The sequence below is a fragment of the Cyprinus carpio genome, chromosome A16, assembly GCF_018340385.1.
Source record: "Cyprinus carpio isolate SPL01 chromosome A16, ASM1834038v1, whole genome shotgun sequence".
NCBI lineage: Eukaryota > Metazoa > Chordata > Actinopteri > Cypriniformes > Cyprinidae > Cyprinus > Cyprinus carpio.
In genome coordinates, this window is record NC_056587.1 from 2,438,334 (window position 1) to 2,457,070 (window position 18,737).

The 18,737-nt window shown below is 37.4% G+C and overlaps 1 protein-coding gene across 1 annotated transcript in view; it reads right to left on the reverse strand.

The window, feature by feature from the left end:
- Positions 1–17,172, reverse strand: part of LOC109080398 (E3 ubiquitin-protein ligase TRIM71) — a 35,142-nt gene extending 17,970 nt beyond the window's left edge. The window contains exon 1 of the mRNA XM_042772005.1: positions 15,644–17,172. Coding sequence (XP_042627939.1) covers positions 15,644–16,363 — 720 coding nt within the window. The 5' untranslated portion in view covers positions 16,364–17,172. The remainder of the gene's footprint in view (positions 1–15,643) is intronic.
- Between the last annotated feature and the right edge of the window lie 1,565 nt (positions 17,173–18,737).

Below are 18,737 nucleotides of genomic sequence, written 5' to 3' on the forward strand. Positions count from 1 at the left end.
GCAATATGGAAATGCGACACGTTCAGAATTAATGAACTTTTAATAAACTACAGAACAGCGCGAGCCGGAAGGGGCGCGCCTCACGTGGGCAGGGCTTATATGCTCCAAGAACGGACACTGCACTAGTGATGCAAAACACACAGGTCCGTTAAGAGCAATACTTTTAATATAGACAAATCATCATAAGACCAGACAACTCTATTTTTTTTTTTTTTTTATGACCGCCGTATTCACAAGTATTTTCCAAGCAAATTAAGTGCACGGTTTTATCATGTGTAAAATTGCAGATTAACATGGCAGATAAAAGCAGCACTTTTTTTTTGTACCCACCAACAATATACTATAGGCTTACTACTTACAGAACTTACAGTGATTTTTCAAACTTGATGTGCTGTTGTGGTAGGCCAGTTTCAAATCGCATATTTGGCACACTTGCCTTTGTCTTGTCCTCACTCAATTTAAATTGCTTCCACACAGCTGAGGTCTTGGCATTTTTGTCTTCTCTTCCAGATGAACTGAATCATGATGTTCACTCATGGGCAATTCATATTCAAGGGCGAATTGAGAACCGTTTCGCGTGTTTAGCATGTTTAGTTATTTCAAAATTGAAAATCAAATGCCAACCCACCGAACAAATATTCAAATAATCGAATATTCTGGTCCAGCCCTAGAAATTTGTCTCTCATTTTATTGCATACAAGAAGAAAAAAAATAAAACAATTTGCAAGTCTCTTATGTGATGCAACAGCAATGATTCAAGTCTTTAGGACAAATGTTGCAAGACGAAGAATGTGCTGAAGCCTAACACTTTTTATTATGGGTTTTTCAAATCCGTAACCATAAGTATGAGCTATAGTTACAGTGATGCATTCCTTAGAAAGTACAAATACAATCAATGTTGGAAATACATAGATCCCAATGGTGAAAGTAAATGTATCTGAACAGATTCTTAATGTCTCAACCACATTTTTAGGTGAGCATGTGTGTTCACTTTATGGAATTAAAGAGAAGTTTTATCTAAAACATGTTTTCCTAAGTGATGCCACGTTACTGCAGTATAATAAAACACTTGATTTATTGCAGTGTATATCAATACTTCATGTATCACAAAAAAAAAAGACTACGAATCAGATCATGGCCCAAGTATCATAATAATGGATTGTTAATATCCAAGCGATTTACACCCTTATGACAGAGTATTCCTTGGTTGCAAACAGGTTTGAAAGCAATTCAATCCATCTTTCCGTAGTTCTACACCATTATAAAGTCAAGCTGAAGTAGAGGGATGTGTTTTACATTTTTAAAAGTTTTAAAATTTAGCATTTTCAATTCAAAACCACAGTGATTGCTAACTAACACTACATAACTTTGGTTATGAAGACCAGCTTCCCTCAAATGCTGGGCATACACTGCTCACAATTTTGCTGTCTTAGGACTTCGCAATATATATTTTTTACCAATCATTGATGCTTTATGAACCTCCCAAACTCTCTTTTAAATCATAAGTAATATTATTTACACGTATCATTTACACAATTTTAATATAAATAAGTTTGACCAATATATATGCTAGCCCCTAGTAGCCCCTATTCACAAATCACATGGGATACTCACTGTTAGGTAACCCTGTAACACACACACACACACACAAACTGTTTTGAGAACAGACATGCTAAATTCTCAGTTATTCAGCAAGTCATTGAACATGTCTTTGTTTTCTTTCTTTTTCTGAAGCTATGGCAGCAATATTGAAAATGTCCATCTCTTTTTAGTTTGCCAAGTCTTTCTTAAAACGTACAATATGCCATTTTATCCATTTACATATGCTGCAAAATCAACTAACAATTTAAGCACTCTGAATTAACCGTCAGGCAAACTTAAACTGCACTCTACTTCCTAATCTTTTTTCTGGGAAGTCACACATCCCCTTTGAGATTTCTGCTCTTCCTAAAACACACATGGACAAAATTTTCTCTCTGCACACAGAACCACATGGCCCTACACCCTCCCACCCGCTGTGAGAGGTGTCTGCCCATTTAAATGTCCCTATTGGCTGCTCGTGAATGACAAAAACAAAATCAGCTGGGCCCCGGTACACTGGATTCTAGAGTACACACGTGTGTATGTGCGAGTGTTTTAGTGAAGCGTGAATGAGTTTGTACAGACATGCCATGCAGGTGGTTGAGGTTTGGTCTGGCTTCTTTGAACAAAGATATGTATTTCCTTTGCACCTTTAAGTGCCAGTCTAAGAGAGGCTGGTACAACACTATATGACATTAGCATTGACTGGGTCAACAGTAATATTAGCTAAATAATAAATGGAAACACCAGACAAGGAATAGATGTCAAGCTAAAATCTCAGTGAGTATATATATCAGTGAGTATATCATCCTTGCGTGATAGGCTTCAGTCCTTTGTTGTTGTTGGCCTTTTGTTTAGTTTTAAGCTTTAACTGCAAATATCTGATCTAAACAGTGGGTCTTCATCACTAAGTGTGCACAAATTGGTGCGGGAAATCTGCGTACGAATGCTATCACAAACAAATTATGATTCACCAATAACTTTTGTACTGAAATTTATTCAAAATTCTATTGCCTTTATTATGCAAGAACCTTTTGGGGTACACAATTCTCATTGTCACACATTCTCAGATGGACCAGCTTTCAGCTGCTAAGCATTTCACACCTAAATGTTTACAGCCTAAATCTGATTAAATGAAAAATTTTTAAAACATCACAAAACAGTTCTAATCCAATTAGAAACAGTGGGTAAAGAACTAACTTCCTGTCTTATGATCAGTATACTGCCACAGGGAGAAGATCAAAACACATACACAAAGACATAAGTCTCTAGACCTATAGTCTCGCATAGCCAGACGGTAGAAGGTCTGGGAACCTTCACCACTTTGAATGGCCAAGGACCACCCAAGAGCCCATGTGACTGACAGGTAAAGCAACCAATCATGTTTCGTTTTGTGCTGCATCATGTTTAGGGGCGTGGAAATGTCCCCACAATAACAGTCCAGTCTGTAAATTTTATTTTAAAGATTCTATACCACAAACTTTACACTTTATCCTGATAAGTGCTCATGGTCACAGTTGTAAACATGACGGCTTCCTCCTGCCATGAGGAGGGTTTGGCGACATGGCATTATTGTTTCCAGGTGGAACATTAAAGAACGCAACACACATCTCCCGGAAATCCTGTATATTTCAGCCAATCCGATGAGGACTTCGAAACTCCTGAAGCGTTTCCAATTGTGTGTGCCATATGCATCAGACAGTCAGCCAACGTCTGTGACGTCTGAGGCTGAGATTACTAGACCCATCACTATCTCAAAACATGATCTGCGTACCCTTCTTTGATAAGCTGCCAGAGGTTTCTTATATAAAATTATGAAAGCACTTCCATGTGGCATTGCTGTATGTATGCTATAGAAAAGAAGAGAAGAAACTCCATCTGGATTGCCGCTAAACCCCTCAAAGCATAGACACAAATCTAGGCAGGTCTACGCTCCACATACTTGTCAGAGGGGAAGGCTGAACAGTTCTAATGATGAAGTCAGATTTGGAAAGGGCTTGAATTGCTTGCATTAGAATGCAGCACTGTCCACTACCACACAGTGATGGTATTTCCAGCATCTCCATGAATGAAGCAAATTCAGTGAGCTTACGTACAGATTAATATCAGCTCAAGCTCATAAAATCCATCTGCCACCAATGGATGGACTGTCCAGGACGACAAAAGGGCCGTTTGTTGCCTCCATGTGTGACAAATGGCACCCTACATAGCTCTTAATAAAATCTTGCTATTTGAGGTTTGAAAAAAAGCAAGTCTAGACAGAGAAGTGGGATGTCTGGTAAAATTTGCTGTGGAGTGTTTTGACTGGTGGAATTACTAAAAAGTTTCCACTGTGGGTCCTACTGAGTGCACTCCCTTTCTCCATCCTGCCTGGCTATATCTGTCTTTCTTCCTCTAACAGCATTAAAAGTTCAGACATATGTTGCGCTTTCACTGCATCCTGCTTTACAGCTCTGGGCAAAGCCTCTGGCCAGACACACTTTTAAAACGCTTTTAAGAAGGGCTTGGGGGAGGATGGAATATAGCAAGTAGGGCTGCAACTAACGATTATTTTGGTAATCAATTAGTTAGCCAATATTTTTTCTCTCTCTCCAATTACTTGGATATTTTTAAAAAAGCCCTTTTTTTTTTTTGACAAAAACACACTATTCCACATTCTGCCCAAATGTCCTTCAAACAAACGTGCCAACTTTATGCTATAAAAACATACAGTGCTTAATTTATTAGACCACCTTCCAAAATCAAGAGAAAACACAAATATTTTAGGAATCTTTTAAAAAAACTTTTTAAATCTAAAAATGTTTTTGTCTTTTTTTTGGGCAAATAACAAGAGACAAATAAATAGTATTTATTCACATTACAAAAATGGCCTCCTATGCCTTTTATAACAGCTTGCATTCTTGCTGGCATTGTTTAGGTATTTTTTGACTGTAATTGGGCATCTGAGAAGGCTACTTTTCCACCTTTCCTTCATAAACAACAGCAAAAATTATATTATAGCATTAGATATAGCCTACTGCTGTTACTAACCAATACAGAAAGCTAAAACATGATTTTGGTAATCAACAATACTGTTAGTTTAGAGCAGCAGTGGCACAAAACTTAAAACATAAATTTGTTTTAATAAATTTGTTAAGCACTGTATATTGAATATAGTTTAAATCTCTACATTAAAAATTAAAACAATAATAAAGACGAATAAAATCACAAACTCAGTGGTGACCAATATAAGAGTAATTTTCTGCTGGGACACACATTCACTTTGATCACAGTCACGTCTTAGTGTCATTTCCTTATCCTGTAAAAGGCGGTTATTAAGCATCTGATATTTATATTCAGACAATTACATGCTGTTGTTCCTTTACAGTTCCTATTCTCATAAAATGTGTGCACTGCATGTTGACTTAAACCTTAATTTAACATTCAATAACAGATATTTCAGCACAATAAATGTTTTTGCACCGAGTATTAATTGTCTCCCTCTGTCCGTGTTCCGTCTGTCTGCCGCGCAGGCGCTCATTCAGTAAAGATTTAAACTAAACACAGACTGTCGGGGCAGGCCTTTATGCAAAAATGGAAATGCTCACATGAATGTGATATTTACAGATACGAATATTACCGTAAACTGAAAGTTTTTTGCGCTGAGGACACACACGCATCTGTCAAAGCGCCTGACAGGGCAAGCCATTACACTAATGCATTAGCTTAAAGCTTAAAATAAAGAACTCTCATGTTTTGGGCAGCTTGGATCACATTCTTCTCACACAGCATCTCATTCTGTTTCCTCCACTATTTTTAGATGCATTTTGTCCATAGAAATGCGTAATTCAGTACTATAATTTGGCACGACTGGCTGAAGTTGGATGTGCACTGTGGGCAGACCCGACAAATCGATAATGAGAATCGTTGTCGATTTTCATTATCAATAATAAACTATTTTTTCGATTACTTGTTGGAGCCCTAATAGCAAGTCATGTTAAAATCATATTTAAAGCTCTTACTGTTAAAGATGCTCTTCATAAAACTCTACAGAGTAGAAATGTCTGTTTTTGAGCCCTTATGGGGAAATATTTAGAGGGAGTCTTATAGATGGCTAGACATTGTATCAGCGAGGGATCTGCAGCATAATGTGCTGACAAGTTCACATACCTCTCAGATGTCACCTCAATCAGAGGAAAACCCTCTCGGCAAACTCCTCTTAACCCCTGAAAGGCTCTCTCCTCCATATGGCTTGTGTCTTGGTTCCTGAGAGTTCCGTTTGTTTTAAGTGTGGACCACCAGATTCCATATCAAAGCACTGAGATGAACGCACGTGAAAATGGTTAAAAACAAAGAGTCCCAGGGTAATGGAGTTCCTGAGACAGGGCTGTAAAACACATGCCGAACAGCTCTTCTGGCCCGCGTTCATGAAGACCCCCTACTAAATCCAGATACAAGCCATGAAAAGTTCGCAAGACACTAAAAGATTCCTTTCAGGAGAAGAGCAGCAAGACAACTGTCAGTGATAAAACGGTTTTATCTTAACACTGAATTAGATCAGCGTAACAAGATGTGTTGCTTATGAGTAACAGTAGACTTTGGTCATATTTACAGCTGAGGGAGTCGTAATTTGTGTAAAACCTGATAATTTGGTTATTTTTCCATTCCTCGTCATAATTGTAAGAATTTAAGGAAATTTCTTTTATACTTTTGTTTCTGGGTCATATATTTAAGGCATTTGAAATGAATAAATAAAATTTGGGGTCAACTTTATTTTTCAAAAAGGCCTTATGAAGGCTGCATTTATTTTTTTCAAAAAATACAGTAAAAACAGTAATATTCTGAAATAGTATGAAATTTTTTTTTCTTCCCATTTTAATATAATTTTCAGCAGCCCACAAAATTCAGACTTTTGATTTCAATATTTTATATCATGGGTCAGCTCTCAGCATGGGCCTGAAAGAAAGGATGAACACATAATATGGAAACATAAATGATGTCCAGCCAATCAATTCCTCCATTTTTGGCTCCAGCAACTCTAAACTAAAAGAGAAAGGAATTTGCTTTCATGTCACAAAAATGATGGATAGTTCACAAGAGTGAGCAGGGTAGGGGTTGGTCTCTATGGTACTTCACTGACCCAACTAATCCCACACAGAATTCATTCTGGCCATTTGGGATGACCCTTAACCCACAGCCTTAAGCAAAAGAAGACAAGTTTTTAGATATTATGCTTTCCCATGCTTTACTACCACCCAAGATCAGGCAGTAATGTGGCACATATGGTACAAACTAAGCAATATTCTTAATATCCTATTATTTAAAAGTTAGTTTGTATGCCATGCCAAACTAAATATTTGGGACAAATATTTGCACATACTGACATCCATAGATATGTACAGGTAGATGCCACAGTTCACCACTCCAGACACATTGACGCGTCCGCCATCTTGGAATGGTCAATGTCACAATAAAAAAAATAAAAAATATATATAAAAAAATAAATACGATACCACAACATTACACATTAGTATTGGGCAATATTCTCCATATTCATATCATCAGCCTGTGAGACTGCCGATACACGATATGAGCATGCTAATTTAATTAATTATTTAGTTTCATAGCCGGAGAGTGAAACAACTGTATACAGATCAGATGGTCACTGTAGCCACCCAGATCCAGTCCAGATGTTGGATCAGCACCTCGAGATGACCTCTACACACCTGGATGTCTGCAGAGACCATGTCAACTAGACGAACCCTAGAGACAGATCCCCTGCAAAGACCTCGTCACCTTGACGACCATCGGCACAAGACCACAGGAATCAGATGAGACCTCTGCATAATCGGAGCTGTGTTGCGGCCTGGAATTAACCACACCATGCTGGTTATGTTTGGCCACAGGAGATCCATTTCTGTCACCGAATAATTTTTGGTTCCTTGCCACTGTCACCACTGGCTTGCTTAGTTGGGGACGCTTGACTGATTGCACAGACGCTATTGAAAAATAGCTGAACTGGATGATGATGACGACATCACTGAATCATAAATGAAGTGACTTTAGCTGGAAAAATGACTTTTGATTTATCGGGGATTAAAAAATAAGGAGTGGGTGGATTTTTATCATTCTAGGGTGGTTGTGTTCACACACTGCCAACACACATTTATGTCCAAACTAGTTGTCGACCGATATATCGCCAAGGCCGATATATCAGCCAATATTTGGCATTTTTCAAATATCGGCATTGGCTGATAAGTTTTTCTGCTTGGCCGATGTGTTCTGGACTTCTATTTTGACGGCGTTGAGAAAGGCAGCATCTGAGCAAACAGTGCTCACATTCTCCCTCTTGCTAATAATCAGATAGAACGGTTAAACAAAGGAATTAATGTATATATTTACATTTATGCATTTTAGCAGACACTTTTATTCAAAGCGACTTACAGTGCATTCAGGCTAACATTTGTTTACCTAACATGTGTTCCCTGGGAATCGAACCCACAACCTTTGCGCTGCTAGCGCAATGCTCTACCACTGAATCACAGGAACACAAAAGTATACAAATGTATTATAACGATTGCTTTTATATTATTAGTAATAGAAAGTCAAAACAATATAATACTTTCTCGTTTGCCGTCAGCATTAAGCAAATACGCATTTATATCATTTAAACAAATCTTTGAATGGCTAATGAAGATTTAATTTCACAAACCTTGCAAACTTAGTCGAATCCAGCTGTGAGATCTTGTGAAGTGGGCATTTTTTTTCCCAGTATGATCTCAGCATGATCAGCGTGTTCTCTGTGATGGTTGGTCCGTGTGAATTGAATGCTTTAAATTTTAAACTCATGATTTCAAATTATGCTGCACTTTATGCATTTGCCCACTGCCATATTCATATAATTTTCACCGTGTGCTGTATGTAAAATGAGTGTTACCCTGGCTTTATTTGAAAAATATGATTCCCAGTGCACACAAACTTCCCAGAATACTGAGTGCCCTGTTGGTTACAGTATTTACTTCCTTTTTAATTATATTTTTATTAAATATTTATTTGTGAAAAATACTTTGTCATCTAAAGTATGTTTATTTTACACATTTATTTTTTAATCCATTGTCAAATGATTTCATATTTCTTAAATATTAATTTCAAATTTTACAAAAATTATATTGCCTTTATATCGGCATCGGCTGTCAAAAAAAAAACAATATCAGTCGACCACTAGTCCAAACACCAAGTAAAAGTAGATTTTGCATAATAGGTGCCCTTTAAATGGTTAGTTCACCCAAAAACATAAATTAGTCTGTGTTTTACTCACCCTCAAAGCATCTTAGGTGTATGTGACTTTCTTTTTTCAGACAAATCCAATCGGAGTTATATTAAAAATTGCCCTGGCACAAAAAACAGTTTCCTCTTGGCTTATATCGAAATCTTCCAGCATTTTTCTTTACAAATCCTTGTTTTGTGCTTCTAAATCTCTGCGTTCGTCACTAATCACGCAACGTCGACGTCTCACGTCATCCTCTGGAACGGCTTCCACATATGACAGTCAGCAGAAGTAACAAAAAAGTGTTTATTACATTTGAAATATGGATATTTATCTTACAAAAATTCATGGATTCGCTACAGGTGGCCTTTATTTAACCCCCGCGCCGTCTGAAGGACATTTTATTACAGATGCACGCACTTCATTTCACGTCTTCTGAACGGTTGACAACCAACACCCGCTTACCCCCATCGAAAGGCTTAGAGGGGCCAGGACAATTTTTTATAGGGTTACACCGATGTATCGGCCACCGATAAATTTACAACCATTGGCATATTGGCTATATAAATAAAAACACAGATAAAACAAACCGATGGATTATTAATTAACTGCTTATTAAAGCACTGAGCTGTATAATGTCTGTTGCATAATCCTAGCACTGCCGTCTGCACTTGAATGCTAATCAAATAACAAAAGACAAAAGATCACACACACTATTCTTGACTAAATAACTTTTGTAACTTTCATAAGTGTAGCGGAGCTCATCTGAATGATGACCAAAACTTTACTGATGTTTTAAGTTTGAGTCCTTTTTCACTCAAAAAAAAAAAACAAACAAACAAAAAAAATTCCCCATAAGAGCTAAACAAAACACAGCTACCGAGAAGTGCATATTAAACTCTCTCTCTCTGTTGCATTATCATCAACATACAGCGAATTACACAAAACACTTATTGCAACTAACAGTAAACAAATATATACAGCTCTTATGCCTTTTCAGGGGGTGCATTTGTTTATTTCTGTACCTGAAAACTGTTAAACCTACCTAACAACCACTGTTTATTTAATATGTATCTTTGTTCTGTTGTATGTATGTAGGCCTGCTGAATGTTAAATGGATCCAATCCATGTTCATTAGAAATTATTTGATGATGCGGCAATAAAACTGCTAGTATAATTTAATGCAGGTGTTTTTGAACTTTGCTGATTTAAAACATGACCAAAATACTATCTATTTTGATGCCAAAATTTCAAATAAGAGGAAGTGACAAATATCGGTATCAACCAATAAGTGTTTGTTAAAATCGGTATCGTATCGGCCCCAAAAAGTCCTATCGGTGCATCCCTAATTTTTAATACAACTCCGATTGGATTCGTCTGAAACAAAAAAAAAAAAAAAAAAGACACATACACCTAGGATGTAGGGCTGTGCGATATGGACAAAAAAAAAACTCACGATTTTTTTGATCAATTTTGCGATTTCGATTTTAATCACGATTTTGACACACAGTCATAAATGCATTCAGTATAAATTTGAAACATATTTCCAAAAGAAAACCAATGAGAGCTTTATCAAAAAGTTGTAACATGCCTCTAGAACAGACATAAGTCAAAATAATCACTAAGTAAAGTTGTCAAACACAATTTCTAGACATATGAAAAAAAAAATAATAATAAAATAAAATAAAATAAAATAAAAACATTTTTTTGCCATGCATTGGTCATAGAGCTCATTGTAGCAGTGCCTCAGGTGCTGAAATATATTTATTGCCCAAGGTTCACACGTACTCAGTCTGCAGTGCGTATACAGTATGTGTATGCGGTTCAGAAGCAGCAGCGAGAGCGCGTTATTGTAAAGCGAAAGCACATGAAAATAATGCGCAGATTTCCTTTGCTTTGTCACAAAACCAGACACGCGTGCTCAGATATATGCTGATCTCGTCCGTGCGCGCAATAAAAACGTCTCCTCTCACTCACTCACAACTCTCTCTATGTCAAGTCAAGTCAAGTCATCTTTATTTATATAGCGCTTTAAACAAAAAAGATTGCGTCAAAGCAACTGAACAACATTAATTAGGAAAACAGTGTGTCAATAATGCAAAATGACAATTAAAGGCAGTTCATGCCTTTCTATGCTCATGCGCTAGATATTCATTCTTTTCGCACCTTTCGATTTCTAACCGTTTCTGTTCACATCTTTTACCGCGTGCAGTGTGAACGTTCTGATCCATTAACAAGGGCTCAGAAAAAATACGCATCACAGACAGTGTGTACCTGCAGTTAGGCATATGCCCAGTCTGTTCTGTACTCGCGCTCCACTTAGGTGCGCTGCATTCTGATTGGATCGGATAGCATACTGCGGGAGGTCGGGCCCGCGGAAAATCGTGCTATAAAGCGATTTAGAAATTGCGCACGCTCAAATCGTGATTTTATTACGATTTCTATTAATCGCACAGCCCTACTAGGATGCTTTAAGGGTGAGTAAAACACAAACTAATTTTCATTTTTGGGTAAACTAACCCTTTAAAGCATTCAAGCAAGACGCAAAAGACAACTACATTCAGTACTCACACACTGTGTTATGTGTGTACAGTGTGCTTTCATTTAGAGAGACGTCTTTGACAATGTGCAAGCCCCAAATTAAGTTTTTCTTTTTTTTTTACATGCCTCGTTTGAACTGACAAATACATACAAAAGTATGTAAAAATAACTTTTTTGGCAAGCAACTTTGTAGCTTTAACAATGGTTGATACATATTTAATTTATACAGTGGAGTACAGATGCACCGGTCTACCTGCCATTTTTTGTTTCATTTTAACTGATCTCTCTTCCGGATCTGCATCCAAACTGCACTGCAATCATTTTCCAAAATGTCATTTGTGTGGAAATATTACTGTGTGTGTAAACGGACATTAACACAGGCCAGAGACACTGAAGATGGACCGAAGAGGAGAAAATACTGTAGCAGGCAGAGCAAAACTCACGGTTCACAATGCGCAAAATACTGGAAGAAATTCCTAAAAATTTAATTGGGGGTTTATATGAATGTATCTTTGAAGGGAACTGACTGTTTTCAGAAAAGTTTACGCGGCGTGTTCTTTTCATCTTGCCTCTGTATAATGCATTTAAAGTAGCGGTAATATGCACAGCATTCACTGATCGATTATAGATCAGTGGCAGCTGCTTTGTTTACAGCAGTAACCAAGGAAACGCTGTATTACTGCTATTCCATAAGCACCACCTGCTGTCAGATAGTGAATTTGCATTCTCATGCAGCCTGTCTGCTGTTTTTCCCAATAAAAAATAAATAAAATAAAACAAAAACCAACATATCATTTGTATCTGTTTTCTATATTGTGCTATTGTTTGTAATTTGTTCATTTGTTAATGACTGTTCACTTAACTTTAATAATGTTTCAGCTTTATATTTGTTAGGTTAGTAGTTTCTGTAGGGGTATCGAAATTAGAATTGAGAATTAAAAAATGTATTTGGTATCTTAAATTTTGGTGTCATATAAGCTTATTTATTAGAATAAAAGATAACGTGGGTCAAAAACAATGATAACAGCAACTATATTATTTTTTTTTGTGGCAGAACCAGTGAAAATATTGGCAGGGCAAATAAAAATTTTAACCACTGGCCCGACCAGGCCCATAGAAAAAATCCTTGGTGTTCAGCTATGAGTGGGTACAAAACACGTGATGTGTGAGATACCTGCATGATCAGGGTCTGATGCTTCATGCCCAATATGCGACTGGAGCCGTAGGAGATATTTAATGTCTATAATATTTAATGTGTTTATCATTAAGCACGTACATTAAGTGAGTTATATTTTGATAGTGCAGAATTAGATGTAATAATGACTATATATTTAAAACTAGGCAGCGATTTTGATCATCTGGGTTATTTTTGATATTTTGGTTGTGGCTAACAGAAGCTCTAAATGGTTGGTTACTTCATTTAGTAGACAAACTGGGTGGCGAGTAAAAAAATAATTAAATAAAAAAAACAAGTTAACCTCTGAGTTTAGTTTTAATGAAAAATATCAGAATGAAATACAAATTAAAAATGTTCTCTATCATTTTTAATCTAATTCAGATTAATGTAAATGCTGACAGCTTTTTCCAGATGTATGAGACATTGATGTAAACATTCATTCACAGTCAATTATGTCTTAAGTGAATGTAGACAGGTGAAACAAAAATGAAAAGATGTGGAAAAATATTGTATCTGGGCATTAGACTTGAAGTGTAAATGCAGCCTAATAGACCAGTCCTTTACATGACAAAAGAAGTCGATGGTGCAAACTGTGGACAGTGCATGAATAATACAAAGATATGGACACCATTAGTCCTTCCATTAATTAAAGAGAAGGACAAGGATTATAGGTTAGGTTTCAATGTGTTCAGGTTTATGAGCACAAAACGTTTAACATCTGCAGTCTTACAATCAAAAAAAAAAAGCCTTTCTATTTCATGGTTTAAATGGGTTTAAGCAAAAAAGCAGATGTCATGATGGCTGAAAGTGGTGTTAAATGTAAACTCAGTTGCTTCAGGAGCAGAACGGAGTTGGATGTTACTACTGTTTGACCTTTCACCTGAAGAATTACTTTGCCTCTAACACATGCACCGAGAAACAGGAATGTAAAAAGCATCTAATGGCCAGATTGGTTCACTCCAACAAGACCAACCTGACAGACAGATGTAGACAGTGATTGAGAATCCCACCGGTCTCCCAGGTGGCTTCTGGGAACTGATGTCATAGCATTCCATTCCATAGATACACCCTCCAAGCAAGAGCTTCCTGCCCCCCCTCCTCCTATTGAGGTACTCCACTCTCTATAGAAATCATTTCATATTTATTCACCACAAACACACTTCTCTTCATTCCTCTTCCATAAACAATGAACCTGCATATCTATGAAGCCAACAACATGACACATAAATCTATAGCTTAAATCTAAATTTTACAATTCAATAATTTGTCCTGGGAGAATATAATTCTGGAAAATATGGCCTTATTCACTGAGATCACTTTATGCTCAGCAGGCTACAAATAAATATGACAATGAATTATGTCATCTTATTAGTCACCAGTTAGGCATTAAATCACAGGTTAATTTGTTCATAATGTCAGTGGAACACGCATAAGTTATGCTGTTATCCGACTGATAAGCAAACTTTCATGTGGATATTATTGTTTTTCTCAACATTAACATTATGTATGACAATATAAACACTATAAACAGGCCGACTCGAGTATATGTACTGTACTTGTCTGCTTTATTTTTTTCTGTTTGCTCTGCTTAAGCTTGAATGCTTTTGTTTTATATTTATACTTTTTTTTTTTATACTCACGTTTTCAACGTAGTTCTAGAAAATTGTTGCGTATAATGCCTAATCATAAGCATGTCCAGAAATGGTAACTTCAGACTTCCAATAAGTATGTTTCTCAGTGATTTATCGTTGACAGCAGTAGGATTCGACTGGCTAAACAATCAGACTTGTCTGTGCCTACATGAATCTCAGTGCAAAGACCACAGGTACAAACTACAAACACAATAAGAATTTATATACTATAGGCCTGTGACGTTCATGCAACACTGGGCAACAACATTGCTCTAACAGAGAACACCATGTCCCAGATAAAGACCTGGAGGAAAAAAAAAAACCTTCTGAAACAGCAGTGAAAGCTCTCACATCAATCTAGAAAACATATGGATGGCTGAAGCCATTCTACGCACAGCTGCCCTGCATATTGCACTGGAATCCATAACACTGCTTAAAAAAAAAAAAAAAAAAGTGCTGATTTCTAGAAAGCATCATGACAGGGTGATCAAAGTCTGAGAAGCTAACTTCCAACAGGAAAATAATAGGAAAAAGACCTGTTATTTAAAACCCTCCAACAGATGCACAGCAGGAATTCTTGAAATGACAAGCCCTTATCAAAAAGAGATCATTTGAAGTGACGCATAAATAGAAATGATCAGTGTTTGCAGCTATATTCATAATTGTGTACTTCAGTACTCATGGTTTTTGATACTCAAATAAAGTAAATTCTGATACATCTATTCATTCTATACAAAATACACAAAACATTTTATGCTTAACACCCTAAACCTTACTCATAAATCTGAGACCATTTAGAGGAGAAAATAATAAATATAGTAGCATATAATTATAAAAAAATGGTAAAACAAAGCATAAACTAATATTTTAAAATACATAACATTTTAAATGCATAACTGTTTTTTTTTTCTCATGTAACTAATGATTACTACGGACTAAAAACAGAAATTATAATATCTAAAAACTACAATTAAATTAAACTTAAATCCATACTGTAATTCTTTATCTGTGGTAAAAACAACAACGGCAGATCTCTAGAATAATTTATAGCATTAATTCTTAGCAATAAGCACCACAAAACAGACTCATACCCACAATCGAAAATGAAGACGTCATATAAACCCAGATTAGTGGTCAACTAATATGGGTTTCCCAATGGTTCATCCTTTAATTGTTACATATGTTCCCCTAAATCATGAATAAGTGGTTACACCTTTGACCACAAAGCTGTGCATCTGAGACAACTTTTTTGTATGTCTGACAGTAAAGGAGCAGATGGTGTCATCCATAGTAAATGTACAGTACACTTATTACAGTTGCAGTCAAAGTGTGGACACAATAGTAACAGTCTTGGTATGGTGTTCGAATGTTGATCCTTTCAGCAGCCATCTCAAATCTTTAAAACACTACACAAAATAATTGGAACATGCACTAAACAAAAACTAAATCTTAGGAGACAAAACTCACCGCATCATCATGCTGCTGGCAGAAGTCCATCCTCTCCTGGAAAACATTCAGCATGGAGAAGCTGTTATGGAAGGACTGGGAGATGTTGATCGGGGTGTTGGAGTTGTTGGTGCGGTTGGCCAGGTGTAAGCTCTCCAGAAGCCCCTCGATGAAGTGGTCTTTGGTGAGTCGGACCCTCTGGTGAGCCCTGACGCAGTTATCGCACAGGTACTCCTGGCAGTCCAGGCAGTGGGAAGCAGCGGGGTTGCCCTCATCACAAGAGCTGCATTGAGGGTCTGAGAGGTGCTGGGGTCTCAGAAGACCACCGTGATGGACCACCGATGAAGACCGACCGTTCTTGCCCTGTTCCTCAGCAGAGACCACCACATCCAGCAGGTTGCTGAAGAGAAAGTTGGAGGAAGGCAACGCGTCCACGCCTGATTCCGACAGAGACACTTTTTGGTCGCATGTGGGGCATCTGAGCTTCAGAGGGTCACCTGGGCTCCTGTGGCCCTCTAGGCATTGCCTGCAGAAGGCGTGGAGACAGGGCAGGACGTGCAGTCTCCTGGTGGATGAGGTAGATGAGGAGTTGGAGGTCTGGGAGGACGAGGAGGAGGTAGATGAATTGGAGGAGATCGGAGCAGAGCAGCCGCACAGCTCCTTGCACAGCGGACATGTTTGCAGGTCGGAGTCTGGGAAAGACGCCATTTGCGCAGAGGACCACAAAATAACTTCACACATAAAGACGCGTTAAGATACACAAAAGCTTCCGAAACGGTTCCCTGATCAACTCAAGCAAGTAATACAGATCATAGACCTGGCATGCTGTACTGGGTGCTACATTCAACAATACTTGATATATACATTCCCGTTTAATGACTTTAAGCTGAATTGGGCTTTCAGCTTTGGTTATTATCGATAGAAATGCACAGGAAAAAGTCTATACACAACTTCTTGAGTGCACATTAGGAAACCAGGTGTCATTTTGAGGCCTTATAATCCCTTGGTATGGGGCATTAACATTGTTGCGAAACATGAAATCCGCTGCGAGGTCCCTGCTCCGATCCTCCCCCACCGCTGCATTACGAGAGGGGCCAAACACGCTCGATACAGTGTCAGTTTTTACCTTCCCAAACGCAAATACGTCCGTTTTCCATGAACGCGCATTAGTCTACCATCTGCGCGTCATTATACTCAATACGCGCTTGCGCGAGCCGCAATTAAATAATTCAAAGTATGTCCCATGTAGCTCGTTAGCACGCAGCGCCCCTCAAGATCCTGTTACTGTGGTGAGGCTGAAAAGCCCCTTTAACTTCCTTCAGTACGGTTACAGTAGCACTTTGGCGAGGGGTATAAGGTAACCATTCAACCTTTCGTTTCCACTCGTTCCCTAGCTTTCAGCTGCCCATGTTCGCAACCCAAACGCTCTCTCCTCGCTCCTCTTCAATCCGCACTCTTTTTCATCAGGAATGACGCTCCCGCGGACGACAATTCTGCAGCGCGCGACCATCAAGTGAACGCGTCCATACTAAATAAGCCTAGAGCGCACTTCCGCCTGAGAACACTCCGGAGGGGCGTGGTTTATGTGGCGAGGGGGCGGGGTCGGGCAGGTATTGACTATTAAAGTAGTACAAAGTCAGCAAAGGTCAATTATTTATTGGCAGCGGCTATTTGCACTAAGTGTAAATAGCGATAGAGGCTATTTAGCAGTAAATAGCAATTAGATGCTATTTACACTATGCGAAAACAACATATTTTCTTAGCGATAGATGCTATTTACACTAAGTGCAAACAGCTGCATTTATTAGTGATATGCTATTTACACTAAGTGCAAATAGCTATAGATTCTATTTACACTGCTAAAATAACAGTATTTTCTGCTATTTATACTACTTATTGCAAATAGTGTCAACTATCTGCACCTCAGTATTGTAGTACATTATAAAAAAGTATGCAATAGTAACTTATTGAGTGTAAATTTTAATTCAAATTATTAAATGGATGCCACCTTATTGGGACAATAAAGCCCTCCCTACACCTACCCTAACCCTACCCGATACTTTATTTTCAACTTTTTGATTATTTCCTACATTTTCATTGAAAAAAAAAAATGCTTTTCTGATGTGATTTGAAATCTGAAAAGGGAGAAAAAAGTTTGCCGTAAGGCGATTTCGAACCCGGGTCGATAGCGTCAAAATGAGTACAACACACGTTTTACTATCTGCACAACTAAAGCTGAGAGTTGTCAACTGTCTTTTGTAATTTTGACTAGCCGAATCACACGTTGGTGGGTGGAGTTAGTGTAAATAGCCTCTGCCAACAAGGTGGGCTATTTGCACTTATTGTAAATAGACACTTCGTTATTTATTTATGTATTTATTACCTGAAAGTAGAGCATGGTGCTCAATGAGACATTATAATGTCATATTTAGGATAGGCTATATAGTTAGTTTTCAAGAAACAACAGAAAGCCCAAAGCTTTATGTTTCACTGTCGAAATATCTTTATTCAATTGCAGTCATGTTTGTCATCCTATATTATATTTTCATCCAATATGTCTTGCTCCTTGGCTTTAAAAAATGTTGGTTGTTTCTTACCTAAATATCTTTTGACTAATTATTATGGGTCAAATTTATCTGGTTAATCTGAAGGCTTGTTTTTATTTTATTTTATTTTATTTTATTTTATTTTATTTTATTTTATTTTATTTTATTTAAATTATTATTTTATTATTATAATTAATTTGTAATATTATTATTCTGTTTTTGTGTGTTTATTGATTGATTAGATGTGAAACAGAAATCACAATTCAATACTAAGACTGCCATTAAATTTAAATAAAGAATCATGATAAATCCCATGATTGGCCAGCTCCTTTTTGAGGATAAATACACTTTATACTGATTACACTAAATTATATTCAGCATAATGTTTTTTAAAAGGAACACAAGTCTGGATTGGTGTCAGTTATGGGATGATTGAGCATTATTGATGGGACTGTGGGTGTACATAAGACTAAAAGGTTGGTAAACATGTTCTAGGACATGCAGGTCCCTTTGTATATCCTTAGTTCTAGCATTATTTCTCATTAATTCTCCCAGCCATCATCTTTCAA